The sequence below is a fragment of the Ipomoea nil genome, unplaced genomic scaffold, assembly GCF_001879475.1.
Source record: "Ipomoea nil cultivar Tokyo-kokei standard unplaced genomic scaffold, Asagao_1.1 scaffold2704, whole genome shotgun sequence".
Classification (NCBI taxonomy): Eukaryota; Viridiplantae; Streptophyta; class Magnoliopsida; order Solanales; family Convolvulaceae; genus Ipomoea; species Ipomoea nil.
The window spans coordinates 396,129-408,929 of record NW_017619132.1 but is presented as its reverse complement, the minus strand read 5'-3'; the positions used below and the strand labels follow the sequence as shown (position 1 = coordinate 408,929).

General features: G+C 39.2%; 4 protein-coding genes across 7 annotated transcripts; 1 reads left to right on the top strand and 3 right to left on the bottom strand.

Annotated features, from left to right (window-relative positions):
- Positions 1 to 2,084: 2,084 nt before the first annotated feature.
- LOC109155939 (fasciclin-like arabinogalactan protein 8) lies at positions 2,085 to 3,622 on the bottom strand. The gene has a single exon (XM_019303660.1). It carries the CDS (start codon positions 3,545 to 3,547, stop codon positions 2,285 to 2,287), a length of 1,263 nt encoding a protein of 420 aa, XP_019159205.1. The 5' UTR covers positions 3,548 to 3,622; the 3' UTR covers positions 2,085 to 2,284.
- A 1,686-nt stretch (positions 3,623 to 5,308) lies between these two features.
- LOC109155940 (growth-regulating factor 9-like) lies at positions 5,309 to 7,810 on the top strand. 4 transcript variants are annotated; one of them, XM_019303664.1, is made up of 4 exons: positions 5,309 to 5,811; positions 5,914 to 6,195; positions 6,630 to 7,172; positions 7,266 to 7,810. In XM_019303664.1, the coding sequence occupies exons 1-4, from the start codon at positions 5,790 to 5,792 to the stop codon at positions 7,649 to 7,651; spliced, it is 1,233 nt and encodes a 410-aa protein (XP_019159209.1). In that variant the 5' UTR covers positions 5,309 to 5,789; the 3' UTR covers positions 7,652 to 7,810. The 4 variants fall into 4 exon arrangements, with proteins under 4 accessions (XP_019159209.1, XP_019159208.1, XP_019159207.1 ...); XM_019303663.1 differs by having other exon boundaries at positions 7,263 to 7,810; XM_019303662.1 differs by having other exon boundaries at positions 6,630 to 7,178.
- A 33-nt stretch (positions 7,811 to 7,843) lies between these two features.
- Positions 7,844 to 10,311, bottom strand: LOC109155943 (serine/threonine-protein kinase Aurora-3). The gene is made up of 6 exons (XM_019303667.1): positions 10,012 to 10,311; positions 9,695 to 9,937; positions 9,275 to 9,370; positions 8,297 to 8,511; positions 8,146 to 8,218; positions 7,844 to 8,037 (listed from the first exon to the last, which is right to left on the bottom strand). Exons 1-6 carry the CDS (start codon positions 10,159 to 10,161, stop codon positions 7,936 to 7,938), a joined length of 879 nt encoding a protein of 292 aa, XP_019159212.1. The 5' UTR covers positions 10,162 to 10,311; the 3' UTR covers positions 7,844 to 7,935.
- Positions 10,312 to 11,101: 790 nt separating this feature from the next.
- Positions 11,102 to 12,760, bottom strand: LOC109155945 (elicitor-responsive protein 3). Its single transcript, XM_019303669.1, has 5 exons — positions 12,556 to 12,760; positions 12,003 to 12,068; positions 11,758 to 11,884; positions 11,504 to 11,618; positions 11,102 to 11,398 (listed from the first exon to the last, which is right to left on the bottom strand). Exons 1-5 carry the CDS (start codon positions 12,620 to 12,622, stop codon positions 11,330 to 11,332), a joined length of 444 nt encoding a protein of 147 aa, XP_019159214.1. The 5' UTR covers positions 12,623 to 12,760; the 3' UTR covers positions 11,102 to 11,329.
- Between the last annotated feature and the right edge of the window lie 41 nt (positions 12,761 to 12,801).

The window sequence follows — 12,801 nt, the reverse complement described above, 5'->3', positions numbered from 1 at the left end:
GCCACATTGGGCTAATTAGTTGGGCCTTGTTATTTCAATTTAGAGATTGGGCCTATGGACATGAAAAAGTGACAAACTACATAAAAAGAAAAAGGTTATGTCCCAATTTTATGTGAACTATACTATCAAATAATGTGATTTTAATATATTAAAAATATATTTTTTAGGGATAAGGGTCAAATAAGCCCTTAAACTATATTCATTTGTGCAATTAGGCCCTTCAACTCCAAAAAGCTCCAATTAGAACCTCAAACTTATCAAAAAAGTGCAATTAGCATTATTTGCAGGTTACTTTCAAGTTAAAAGGTCAACTCTTGATGATTGGATTTTTCAAGTTGATTTGGCGAGCTGACGTGACTTTCACTTTTTTAAAAAAATAATATATTATATTAAATTTAATTTTATTTCCAAAAAATATATATTAAATTTAATTTTAAATTTTTAATTAATAATAATAATAAATTAAAAAGAAAAATCAGAAGGAACCCAACCATGGATCGGAATTGAAATTAACATATTAGTTTGAGGTTTCTGCATCTTAGGATTCGATCCAATTTGGTTTCTATACTTCATTTACAGCATTTGAATTGAGCAAACCGACACCGCGTAGTACGACCAAGAACTTACTTTGATGTATTGAAATCCGACAAAATTTCAATTGGTTTAAAGCTATTATAATATTACCAGCGGAGATCGGACATGGCTTTTTCGAGCTCTGTTCTGGATGGCAGAGGCCCAAAGATGGAGTCCAAGGGACGAGACTACCCAGCATCAGGGGATGTAATAGATATGGAGGGTATGGACTGAAAGTTGGCGATGGTGCGTGACGGCAGCGGCGGCGACAACGGTGCTGTGATGATGTCAGTAGGGTGGCTGTGGCCTCCGACTGTTTGGGCTAGCATAACTTTTTGTTTTTTAATTTTTAATATACGATTATTAATATTTATTAAAAATTAAATTTAATATAATATATTATTTAAAAAAAAATGTGAAAGCCACCTCAGCTCGCCAAATCAGCTTGAAAAATTCAATCATCAAGAGTTGACCTTTTAACTTGAAAGTAACCTGCAAATAATGCTAATTGCACTTTTTTGGTAAGTTTGAGGTTCTAATTGGAGCTTTTTGGAGTTGAAGGGCCTAATTGCACAAATGAGTATAGTTTAAGGGCTTATTTGACCCTTATCCCTATTTTTTATTATACATAACTATTTATGGTCTATACAGTATTGCGTGGATTATGATCCACACAATTTTTATTTGTTATTCCTTTTTCATTGTATTAAAAATGAACAAAAATTTGGAGGGTGTGGTTGAGTGAAAAGAACTTATCCATTCTTAATCAAAGGTCAAGGGTTCGATCATTGATTTTGAGAATGGAGCAATATTAAATCTCTAGGCCAATTGTCTTACCCAAAAGAGGTGAGGGGATCAGTCACTTTGTTCGACGGTGGAAACTCTGGGTGTAAAAAAAAATAACAAAAAGAGAAGTATAATATGACTATATAAAACATGCACCGACAAAAATGAAATGCTGGGGGGGGGGGGGGTGGCATTTGTGGTATCGTATAGTATGAGGTGGTGTAGTGCCAGTGGTTGTAGCAATGACTGGAGTTGAGTTGGCGGCTTTTGTCTGCAAGTTAGTGCAGACAACTGATGCTATCCTCACATTCTTCATGCTGTCCATGTCACCCGAAATTTCCAGATCTTCCAACATTAAATCGTGTCTAACATTATTAAATCCTTCAATAACATTTTAACAAACAATTCAATTCATCTTATGTTTTCGAATGAAAAAATATATTATTTCATCTCAATTACTCATAATAATATGCTCTACAACTACAAGTCTAAAGTATTGTCTGGTCCGATTGTAAGGAAATGCAGAAAATTGGCAGTTTGAACTGGATTTATAGTACTGTACAAAGAAAGAGGGTTGGGGTTGTAAACACGTAATGATGACGCATTGTATGGTCGGACCAAATCATCCTGGTCGGAACCGACACTCTACCAGATCTACTATTTAACCTTAATTATCCATAAATAATAAAGCGATAATTAAACGCCAAAAGTATGTAATTAAAGATAGATCAAAGCAATGGTGTCCTAATCTCATTCCCTGATGTCTGATATGATGAGTATCACACGCAAACCGTACAATTTTAAATAAAATGTAAAAATAAATAAAAATCCTTTTCTGCAAATTCAAGACACAAATAGAAGCAGAAAAAAAAAAAAAAAAAAAAAAGTGGAATAATTTAGGCAAACAATGGTACAGAATGATTGTTTAGGACATGTAAACTGACACTGCGAGTAGGGTGAGCAGTAATGCTGGAGCGTTGACGGCGCCGGAGTTCTTGCTGGCGGTGGTGTTCTCTGAATCGGCAGCCGGGCTGTCTGCGGGAGCGCCGCCGGGAGATGAGGTCGGGGGAGCCGGGGGAGAGAGGAGGGGCGACGGGGCTGAGGCTTCCGGAGAGGGGCTTGGTGCGTCGGCTTCGGGTGCTGGGGCAGGGGAGATCTCCGGGGCGGGTCCGGGAGCCGGAGAAGGAGCATTGCCGAAGAGCTCGGCGGGGAGAAGCACTTTGTCGACGGTGAAGATGCAGAGCGGAGTGGAGTCTATGACGGTGGACGCCACCCTGGAGGAATCCACGCCGGTGTGGAGAGTGACAGAGTCGCCGGAGGTCTCCGTGCTGAAGTCAAACTTCCCGGCGCCGTTAGCCGCGAGAGTCGAAATCGGATCCCTGGAGGTCTTCAACGTCCCAAAAGGAGTGTACTGAGCCACGGCGTGGTACTCCAAGAGCGCCACCGTATCGGCATTGCTAAGCTTACTCAGATCCGGCAAACTGTCGGCCTTGAAAGCCTCATCATTGGGCGCAAAAATGGTCAACCCTTTATCCGCAGCCTTCTCAAAAGTCTTGATCACACCGGAGGAAATCAACAAGCTAGCGAACGTCTTACATCCAGCTTTCTCAAGAGCGCCGGTGAGGTTATAATCCGACGGCGACGGCGCCGGAGCATTCAAAACCGCAGGGACAACAATAGGAGTACTGATCTCAATCACCGAAATATTAAACGGGATTTGCTTAACAGACTTGGTGTACTGAGACGCCAATGGCGACCCGGGAAGCGCAGATCCGAACCCGACTTTCCCACCTTTCTGATCCGTAATGTTAACGAACCCCAAGTTCCCCGGCGCATTGCCGGTGGTCTGGTATAAAGTGGTGGAGAGAGTGGTCCCCTTGGAGATATCATGGAGCTTATCTCCATCCCAGTAGTCAAGCAAGACGTGAAGCTCTAGAACATTCTTGACGACGGAAAGTGGGTGCTTGCCGGTAATGGAGGAGAAAGCGCCGTTGGTCAAAACCAGGACGGTGACGGTGGTCCGGGTGTTGATCTCGTCGGCGAGCTTAGTTCGGGAGAGGTAGTCGTTGAACTGGCTGTACTCCGGGTGACCTTCCAGGATGGCGGTGATGTTGTGGGCGGCGCTAACGGCGCAGGAAACGGCAATGACGGCGGCCGTGAAGAGGAGGAGGTGGCGAACTGAACCCATGGTGCACGTTAGCCAAGACCAGTGAACTACTCACTATACTGAAACTCAGAGTGAAGAAGAACTGAAGATGAGGAGGAGGAGAAAAGAGGTATTAATTGTGGTTGTGGCGGTTAACCATGGTTAATTAACCATAGTTACTGTTTGGTTATATATGCTTTTTGGGTCACAGCTGGAAAACTGATACTGTCGGCATTATGCTCTTTAATCGTCCCCTCTATCATGAAATGACCAAAATGCATCTGCCTTCTCGGCCATTTTGTTTGGCCTTTTCGTCATTATGCTATTTCATGTTTTATTTATTTACTTTTTTATTATCCGAAAAGAATATAATAATTACACTTAAGCTTCTTGTATGGATCTTGGACACTAAATTTTATGTAAATTAGCAATATTTGTTTAAGTTGAAAGTGTTAGGTTAGAATATGAGTCTCTTGTTTGAAAAGGTTCTTAGGACTAAGTTACACTCATAGTTTATAAGTAAATTATGAATGACAGATAATATTAGTGTAACTCTACCACAATTATATAATTTCTTTTATTCCTTCATTGCATTTTAAAATTAAAATAAAAATTTCTCAATAATTTTATGGTCTAGTAACACCAAATTGCTCTCCCATATAGAAAATTGTGAGATCGAGTCTTAGTGGATGCGGTATTAACTCTTTGTGCTTAAGTGATTATGAACAAATACTGTATGCATTGTGACAGGGTCAGTAGTACCCCTTCAATCAATTTACAAATCTACCCCTTCAATCTCCTCACAATAAGTTAAAATGCGTGATCATGAGGGTCGTTTTGTTGCTGCGTATGGACGGCCTGGGCTTTGGCGCAGTCTTGTGTGATCATGAGGGCCGTTTTGTTGCTACGTATGGAGGTTTGTGGGTCATTTTGTTACTGCGTATGAAGGTCATTTGCAGTGTAGCCGGGACCTGTATTTGCAGTGTAGTCGGGACCCATATGTGGCTGAGTCGATGGCGGTTAAAGAAGCTCTTACCTGGTTGAAGAATCGCGACCATTCCCATATAATTATTGAGTCGGATTGTTTAAATTTCTGCACCAATTTTAATTCTTCGCTTGTAGACTTTTCTTACGTTAGTTTACTCATTAAGCAATGTCGTACGATTGTTAGGGACATTGGGGACGTTGTTGTACGTCATGTCAAAAGGTCAGCGAACCATGTTGCTCATGTGTTTGCACGGGCCGCTGTTTCATCTTCTATTTTTAGTTTGTAGGATCTTTTCCCTTCGAATTGTATTTCGGATTTGATTTGATTAATGAAGTTGTTTGGTTTTCAAAAAAATTAGTAATGATATATTGGTCCGTGACTCACAATAATGAAAAGTATAAATGCTGTTATGATGCAATAATTAGAAGCAGGTACAACTAAGCGAATGATTTGTTATGTCTTATTGTACAAAGGAACAAGCTAAGATGAGCTGCAATTGTTACACAATTATAGCAATTTTGTAATGAGGATTAGAATCATTAAAATTAATCATGTCAACTTATACTTTTAATGGCAAAACGACTTGAGTGTTGTTTGGTAACAAATTGGCTGGTATTTATAATTTTATCTGTTATAGTTTGAATTTCATCATTGTTGGCATTAAGCCCATATACTTGGTAGTCTGTAGTGGGCCTATAATTAAACAAATAGAATGGGCCTTCTGTAAAGTTATTGGGCCTTAATGGAATCGTATTGGACATGCCCATTTCCAAATAAAGGGGCTGCGCGTGGGAAAAGCCGAGATGGGCATTAAATTGGGCGGGTGGTTAGAGTAACGCGCCGCCGGATGGTCGGCGGTTGGACTTACGTAGTACAAAGGAAAGGAAAGGAAAGGTGGAGCGGTACAATGTCACGAAATTCTTCTGAATTATATTTGTCTGAGAACATCTGCCCCTCTGCTGCTCTACCCTTTGCGTTAAGGCTGAGACTGATCACGTCAGAAACTCTGACAACGCCACTTTTAACCCCTCTCTCTCTCTCTCTCTCTCTCTGGAAACCTGCGGGTTTCTCACACTAAAAAGCTGTCAAGAATCGAGAGAACCACTGCCGGTTTGATGCATGCGAGTAATGGGGTGTGACTGAATTCATGATGGGGTGGCGTGCAGTTGTATTGTTCATTCATTGCCCTTCTCTCCTTCAAAACTTTCTCTCTCTCTCTCTTTCTGCTCTTTTTTTACTCTGCGCCTGTAGCCACTGTCAATCTTTTTCCTTGAAGAAATAAACAAATTCAAGAAAATGCAGACCCATTCAAACTCTGGTTAGTTTTCTCTCTCTCTCCCACTCTCTCTGTACATAAACGCAGAGGTTTTTTGTTTTTAATTTTCTGGGTAAACTGATGGGATTGTTTGTTTGTGTGAAGGTATTGAAAAGGATGGGTCGCCAAGCGTGAAGCTGGTTCTGGGCTATGGCCATGTGAAGACAGAGCCAAAAGACAGAGAAGAAGAAGAAGAAGAAGAGGAAAGCAGTAAGTGTGGGTTTACAGAAGCTCAATGCCATGAATTGTATCTCCAAGCTCTGATCTTCAAGTACATACAATGTGGTCTCCCTGTTCCCTTCCACCTTCTTCTTCCCATCTGGAGAACTGTTTCCACCTCCTTCGCTTCTAATACCACTGTGTTCTTTACCCAACAATTCTCAGCCTGTAAGTTCTATCTTTTCCTTGTATTTTATTCATTTTAGTTTAGTTTTTGGTTACATTTTTGCCTTTTGCAGAGACTTGCATTTTGGACTCTCCTTATCTGAACTTGACTATGCATTTTGCAGTGATTATCTGCCCCTTGTTTTAGATGTTTCTGGTTGAATTTGATATAAATTTTTGCCTTTTTACATTTGGGTAGTTGAAAATGTAGTCTGGTGGGTTTGTAGTATGCTTGATTGTGCAGTTTAGGCTTTAGATGCTTTTGTTCAGAATCTATAGTTTCTTTAACCAAAGAGGCCATGCTGACAATACCTTAATTTCCTCAAATGTTCATCTTAGCTGTGTTCTTTAACCAAAGAGGTAATGTTGACAATACCTTAATTGCCTCAAATGTTCATCTTAGCTGTGGTGGTTATCTTATCTGTTGATTATTTCAGTTAGAGACCTGAATGCTTGGGGATTTGGTGATATGAGCATGATGGATCCTGAACCAGGGAGGTGTAGAAGAACCGATGGGAAGAAATGGAGATGCAGCAAGAGCGTTGTTCCACATCAGAAATATTGCGAGCGCCACATGCATAGAGGCAGCAATCGTTCAAGAAAGCTTGTGGAAGCATCTCAGATTGAATCCAAATCTCACATTAATCCTGCTAGGCCTTTAAATCTTGAGCCTAAGCCTAAGTTTCTCTCTTCAACTGCAACCGATAATGCCTCACCTTCCATTGGATTGCCATCCAGTGGAGTTAATGGACACGTTGATAAACATAACAGCTCGAGTGTCCATGGAGTCGGCCCAAACTTAGTGAGAACCATTGCTCCTTCCGACTCCCACAACATTGATGGGAAATATGCCATGTTCAATGGCGTCAACACTGCCAAAGAAACCAACCAAATAAGCGAGAAGAGAAACACTTGTCAATCTTATGTTTTTGTTCCAGGACTAGGTATATTTCCTAAGAGTGGTCATGAACATGGTACAGGTAAAGGTTGTCACCAAAATTTCTTTGTTGGTGAACAGTTCCTCTGAAATTGCTATCATAGCATGTTAATCTTCTACAAATTTAATTCAGCAGGGTCGTCTAGCTCAGGTATTCCTCGAAACAGATTGGCAGAAACTGAACTGCTGAGATGCAACAGATCGGATGGTAAGAAATGGCGATGCAAAAGGGCTTCAATTCCCGGGCACAAGTACTGTGAGATTCACCTGCACAGGGGGTCCAAGAAGATCACGGTGCCATCAAATCCAGTTACCGTTGCACTACCTCCACCCGCCTCCATGGACAGAATCTGCCCCCCGCTCGCCATCCCTACTAGATACCTTGATGATGGCACGAGCTTGAACACTAATCTCTCCATTGCACCGGCTTCTCATCAACTAGTCAACTGCGATTCTACTCATACCAGCAGCAGTGATTCCACCACCATCACAGATGAAACGCCGACTTTTGTCATGCATTGATTCCATCTCCTTGTGTTCTAGAGAAGTTTGCTGTTATTTTAAGAACTAAAGAATATGGTTTATTTACTTACTGTGTTTGTATAGTGAAGTGCAGCTCTTAGAAGCATTATGTTCTAATAGAATTACGAGGAAATTAATGTGTATTTTGTATTTGGTAAACAAGGTTTGCACTACATCAATTGGCAAATGGAATCAAGATAAATCCCTTTGGTTTAGTGCCTTGATATATGACATGTATTTACAAGCAAAATGATTAATATCCTTCACTATCTTGAACCATGATCTCAATTCCAGCATGCTCCGATGGGATTAGCATTCTTTATTATCCAAGGATGATCCATGATCTTTCCAAGAGACAGCCTTTTTGAAGAGTCCTTCACCAGAAGCTGGCAAAGGCAACATTAACATTATATTATTACAGAGAACAATATGGACTATGGAGTAAATGCATGCTTTAACAGACAATATGTGGATGTATCAATTAACCAACTCACACGACTAATGAGATTCTTTGCTTCTGCAGAGACCCGAGGAGTGGAGGGAAAGTTGAGGTCGACCCTCATAATCCTACATCGTTCAAATTTTGCATCATCATCTTGTGGTAATGAATTGAGATATTACATACAATAGTTTATCCATCCTTACCTTCTAAAGGTATCTTTCTGGCTTTCTGCCTCAAATGGGGGCATACCATACAGAAACTCATAGCAAAGAATACCTAGAGTCCAGTTATCAACTGCATAATCATGAGCTTTGTTCTCCACCATTTCTGGTGCCAAGTAGTCCAAAGTTCCACACATTGTATGTCTCTTGCTTCTCGATTGTACTGACCACCCAAAGTCTCCAATCTTCAATCGGCCCTACATTAAAAATCCACTGATTACATTACCAATGATTTTAAAAACAATAGCACCTATTTCAAGATAAGATCATGTAGTGTCATTTGGCAAGTACAATGCTAGAAAAGAAACTTCTTTCCATAATTGAAACATGCTCCATTTGATGCCAAGAGCTATCTAATTCACTTTCAATTATATTTCTCTTCCATCATTATCTTATGGAAATTTATAATTAAAACAAAAAAATGAGCAGGAGGGGAATTTATAGAATGCAAAGTATTGTGAAAAGCAAAACATTGCAATTATATGCAAAAGGATTGTGGAGACTAGAAATTTTAGTACTCAGCTGGGCTAGGGTCCCAATTCCTTAGGTCCCCTTCTGATATGGCTACTCATTTAAGTAGAAATAATGTGTTATGCAGATAAAATTTTTAGCTTGCAAAGTATTGTGAAAAGCAAAACATTGCAATTATATGCAAAAGGATTGTGGAGACTAGAAATTTTAGTACTCAGCTGGGCTAGGGTCCCAATTCCTTAGGTCCCCTTCTGATATGGCTACTCATTTAAGTAGAAATAATGTGTTATGCAGATAAAATTTTTAGCTTTCAACCTTTTGAAGTTCTTGTTTTTCAAGTAAACTAAATTCAATTAGAGGACATCAAGAAATATGAAGGAAAACTGGTAAATCCACAACCTGTTCTCGCTAGAGGCTAGACTAGCATTGTCATTAGCCTCGGCTCTGTATGAAAGAAGCATAGAAATTATAAAGTTACTGTAGTGTTACCTCATGGTCCAGCAACAGGTTTTCAGGCTTTATGTCCCTGTGAATCACATGTTTCTCGTGGCAATAGGCCAGTGCTTGAGTAAGGCTTGAAATATACTAAAAATCAGAACCAGTAAAAGCACAAATCATCAGAAACACTTGAACTATCCCAACATTTGTGAATATCTCATTAAAAGCAGAGTAAAAAGTTTCATATCAGGCATAGAAGCAATGCAAAATGATAGGAAAGGAAGTATATACTGAACAGGTAAATCTGGAGTCTTGTGTTAATAAACCAAAGAATGAAATATCTACCACTGAGGAGCTGAAAATAGGAAAAAGGTTGTATCTTGGAATAGTACTAACAAATTGAATCATTTTTGGGAAAATTGTAGTAAACAGAAGTGCAAAAATATATGAGAAAGAGTGAGCAGAAGATACAGTGGCGGCTTGTTCTTCAGAAAAGGTTCCGGATTTGCGGAGTTCCTTGTAGAGCTCGCCGCCGTGAGCATACTCCAAGATCAGGAAAATCCTCTCGTCGTCATGGAACCAGCCGAAGAGCCGAAGAACATTCGGGTGGCGAAGACTGCTCTGAATCTCCAACTCCCTTCTCAGCTGATGATGCAGCCTGTACTTCTCTATTTGCTCTTTAAAAATTATCTTCAATGCCACTACATACTTGCTCTGCAAAGCCACAATTTCCAGTTCCAGAAAGAAATTCAAAGGAAAAAATCGATCAAGTGGTTTAAAAATAATACCTTGATTTCACGGGCGAGATAGACGCGGCCGAATTTGCCCCTTCCGAGGGGTTTCCCGATCTCGAAATCGTCGATGGACCATTGCTTTTTGAGGATCCTCGGAGGCTGCTTGGGGGGTTTTTGGAGTTGATTTTGTGCTCTGGAAGTCATTTCTATCTATCTGGTAGTTGAATTTGAAGGTCTAGGGCTCTGGTTTGGACTTTGGAGGGAACTTATATTTCAAAATCTTTGTTGAATATGGCCATGTGATGTGAACCTCACATAGTCACACTACCGTCTACCGGAGATGAGTAGTACATCAATACAATATGGACTCACAATGAAAGTTCGGACATGACAACATTTGGTTACTAAAAGGTTGAATCCGCAATCCTAAGGGCTCTACGCCCTGATCAAATAAAGTATCTAGGAAGACGTAAACAAAGTATCTAGGAAGATGTAAATTATAGTAACTAGTAACTCAGTTGAACACAGATGCTAGATATTTGTTTACTACGTACAAAAAATCCTTCACTTTGAGAGGTTGCTCTCACACTTTTGTTAATGATATTTTATTTCGGATCATTGTTCCTAAACTTCATTGCGAACTACATGATCACATTTCCTATTGCAAGACATGTCTCAATACATACTATCATATGTTTAAGATGTAATTCTATAAATATTGTGTTACCATAAATAACATATTTGATTTATCAATTTTATATTTTATTATTAGGTGACTTTAGTAATATATCCGAAGTAACATAAAAATATGATGTAAAAATAATAATTTTGAAGTATGTGTTCCATCTCAACTAAAATACAAAATTGGTAGTTATATTGAGTAAAGTTTAAAATTTGCTAGCTAGAATCATGAGGTGGCAACTGTGGACTTGTATTTTAAATTCAAATATGCTTGATTCTTTTTATTTTATTGTGTGAAATAAAGTATTATTAGTATTAGTATGTACAAAATTCTTATGGCACTACAAACAAAGCTACAACTTTTTTTTTCATTTCAGTCATGATCTTCAAGAATTGTAACTCAACAAGGAGAACTGTTGCAACCTAATACTCACCATTCTATAATCTATAATAATATAAGCTATAAAAAAAACATCATTTCACTGCATCAATGCATTCACTTCAATCTTTGAACACTCAAAAACAAATCCCAACAACAGAGGAAACATGTACACATATCTATTCTGCTATTCATCTTATTTTGGTAAAGAAACCATGAGAAATTGAAACAAAAAAACTCAACTCTTTCACACCATTTTTATTACTGATCAAACTAAACTCAGGTAGTACTAAACCAGCTAAGCTTTCACTTTCAGAAGTCCCTGGACGATTCTTTCCACCCACCATAGCTCTCCTCCTCCGGTTCAAATCCCCTGCTCATCTGCTTTGCCATGCGTCAAAGTTAGTAGTCTTGATGTTTAGCAGAGCGCATAAATAACGATTATGATGACTATAATGAATGTCAAAAACTGATAATGTGGTTTACCTCGGGCCTAAAAATGAGGGTAACACGGATCTCTCCACAAAAGTTTTCGTCTTTGACAACATTGTATGACTGCTGTGGAATGCTTCCTTCACTAAACACAGACTCTAAGGGGATTCTGTTCAAGATCACAGTAAAACAAATATATATAAACCAGTTGGGAAAACATAGCATAACATTATATATCATAATGTTATGAGGTTGGGCTGTCTTGGATCCCTACTACTACTGAATCAAGGAGAATATATACAACTCACACTGCTTCTCCTACGACATCATCACTGCCGATATTATCACTGTCCATTATTTTGATTTTAAGTTCAGAAACACCATCAGAAACATTGAACAGGAAGGTCTCATTCCATTCAGGGTTGGAACCTTTACCTGCATTTACCATTTTAGATGAATATTGCTTCTCTATTGGCCTAAAAAAGAACCTTTAATTTTGAATGAAACCATGGAAGCTGGGGGGAAATAGAGCATTCTGAGCAGAAGATACAACCTGATGCAACACTACTTTTCTTCTCCTGAGTCCGGCAGGTCAGGATTGCATAAGGGTCCATATTACCTGTTAAAAACAGATGAAATAAGGAACTTGATTGTGAAAATGCATGCAGGAATGCAGGATCAAAGGAGAAATTTAAAGATCAACACGAGATTTAATTTAGCAGTCTTATAAGTCGATGAAAAATGAAAAGAAAAATTCAATGAGCTCACAGGAAATGGAATCATTCACTATGCATCGGATCGGATCAACTCAATTGATTACACATTTACATCAGATGCCTAAAAATTCCGATCATGACTCGACTCAGAAACAAAAAAACCGGTATCCGACGTCAATCGGCGTTAGATCCGATCATCAGACGGATTGTCCGGTACGGTGGGAACACGATCCATAGTTCAGTCGAGATACAGATCGTGAATCAGACAAAACAATTCAGATTCGATCTAACGCTTCAGCTAATGATCATCTGATCAAAACACGAAACGCAAATTAAGCAGACGAGATTTTACGTGAATAGAATTGAAACACATTGGATCAAAGAACGTACAGAGAAAATCAGTGTTCTCAAGGCCTTTGGCGCTGGCAAGAACAACCTCCAGCGTTCCCTGCGGCATACTTGGAGCTCCGATCTACAAACGAAGAGGAGGGATGAAAGATGAGAGGGAGAGTGACTGTACGAAACGAGTAGAACAAGATCGGATCGGACAATTTTAAAGCTACCTTCCTTTTTTACTCAAAATTCAGAATATCCCATAATAATTAATATATATATATATATATATATATATATATA

Bases quoted from the DNA above. Each gene is read 5' to 3' on its own strand.
- LOC109155939 (XM_019303660.1), bottom strand. From the start codon at position 3,547: ATGGGTTCAGTTCGCCACCTCCTCCTCTTCACGGCCGCCGTCATTGCC.
- LOC109155940 (XM_019303661.1), top strand. From the start codon at position 5,790: ATGCAGACCCATTCAAACTCTG. The intron at 6,196-6,629 runs GTAAGTTCTATC...TGATTATTTCAG, and splicing joins TACCCAACAATTCTCAGCCT to TTAGAGACCTGAATGCTTGG. The intron at 7,179-7,262 runs GTTGTCACCAAA...AATTTAATTCAG, and splicing joins TGAACATGGTACAGGTAAAG to CAGGGTCGTCTAGCTCAGGT.
- LOC109155943 (XM_019303667.1), bottom strand. From the start codon at position 10,161: ATGACTTCCAGAGCACAAAATCAACTCCAAAAACCCCCCAAGCAGCCT. The intron at 9,371-9,694 runs GTATCTTCTGCT...TCTGATTTTTAG, and splicing joins CTGAAGAACAAGCCGCCACT to TATATTTCAAGCCTTACTCA. The intron at 8,512-9,274 runs GTAACACTACAG...TTTTTAATGTAG, and splicing joins ACCTGTTGCTGGACCATGAG to GGCCGATTGAAGATTGGAGA.
- LOC109155945 (XM_019303669.1), bottom strand. From the start codon at position 12,622: ATGCCGCAGGGAACGCTGGAGGTTGTTCTTGCCAGCGCCAAAGGCCTT. The intron at 11,619-11,757 runs GTGAGTTGTATA...GATCTTGAACAG, and splicing joins GATGTCGTAGGAGAAGCAGT to AATCCCCTTAGAGTCTGTGT. The intron at 11,399-11,503 runs GTAAACCACATT...ATGGCAAAGCAG, and splicing joins CCCTCATTTTTAGGCCCGAG to ATGAGCAGGGGATTTGAACC.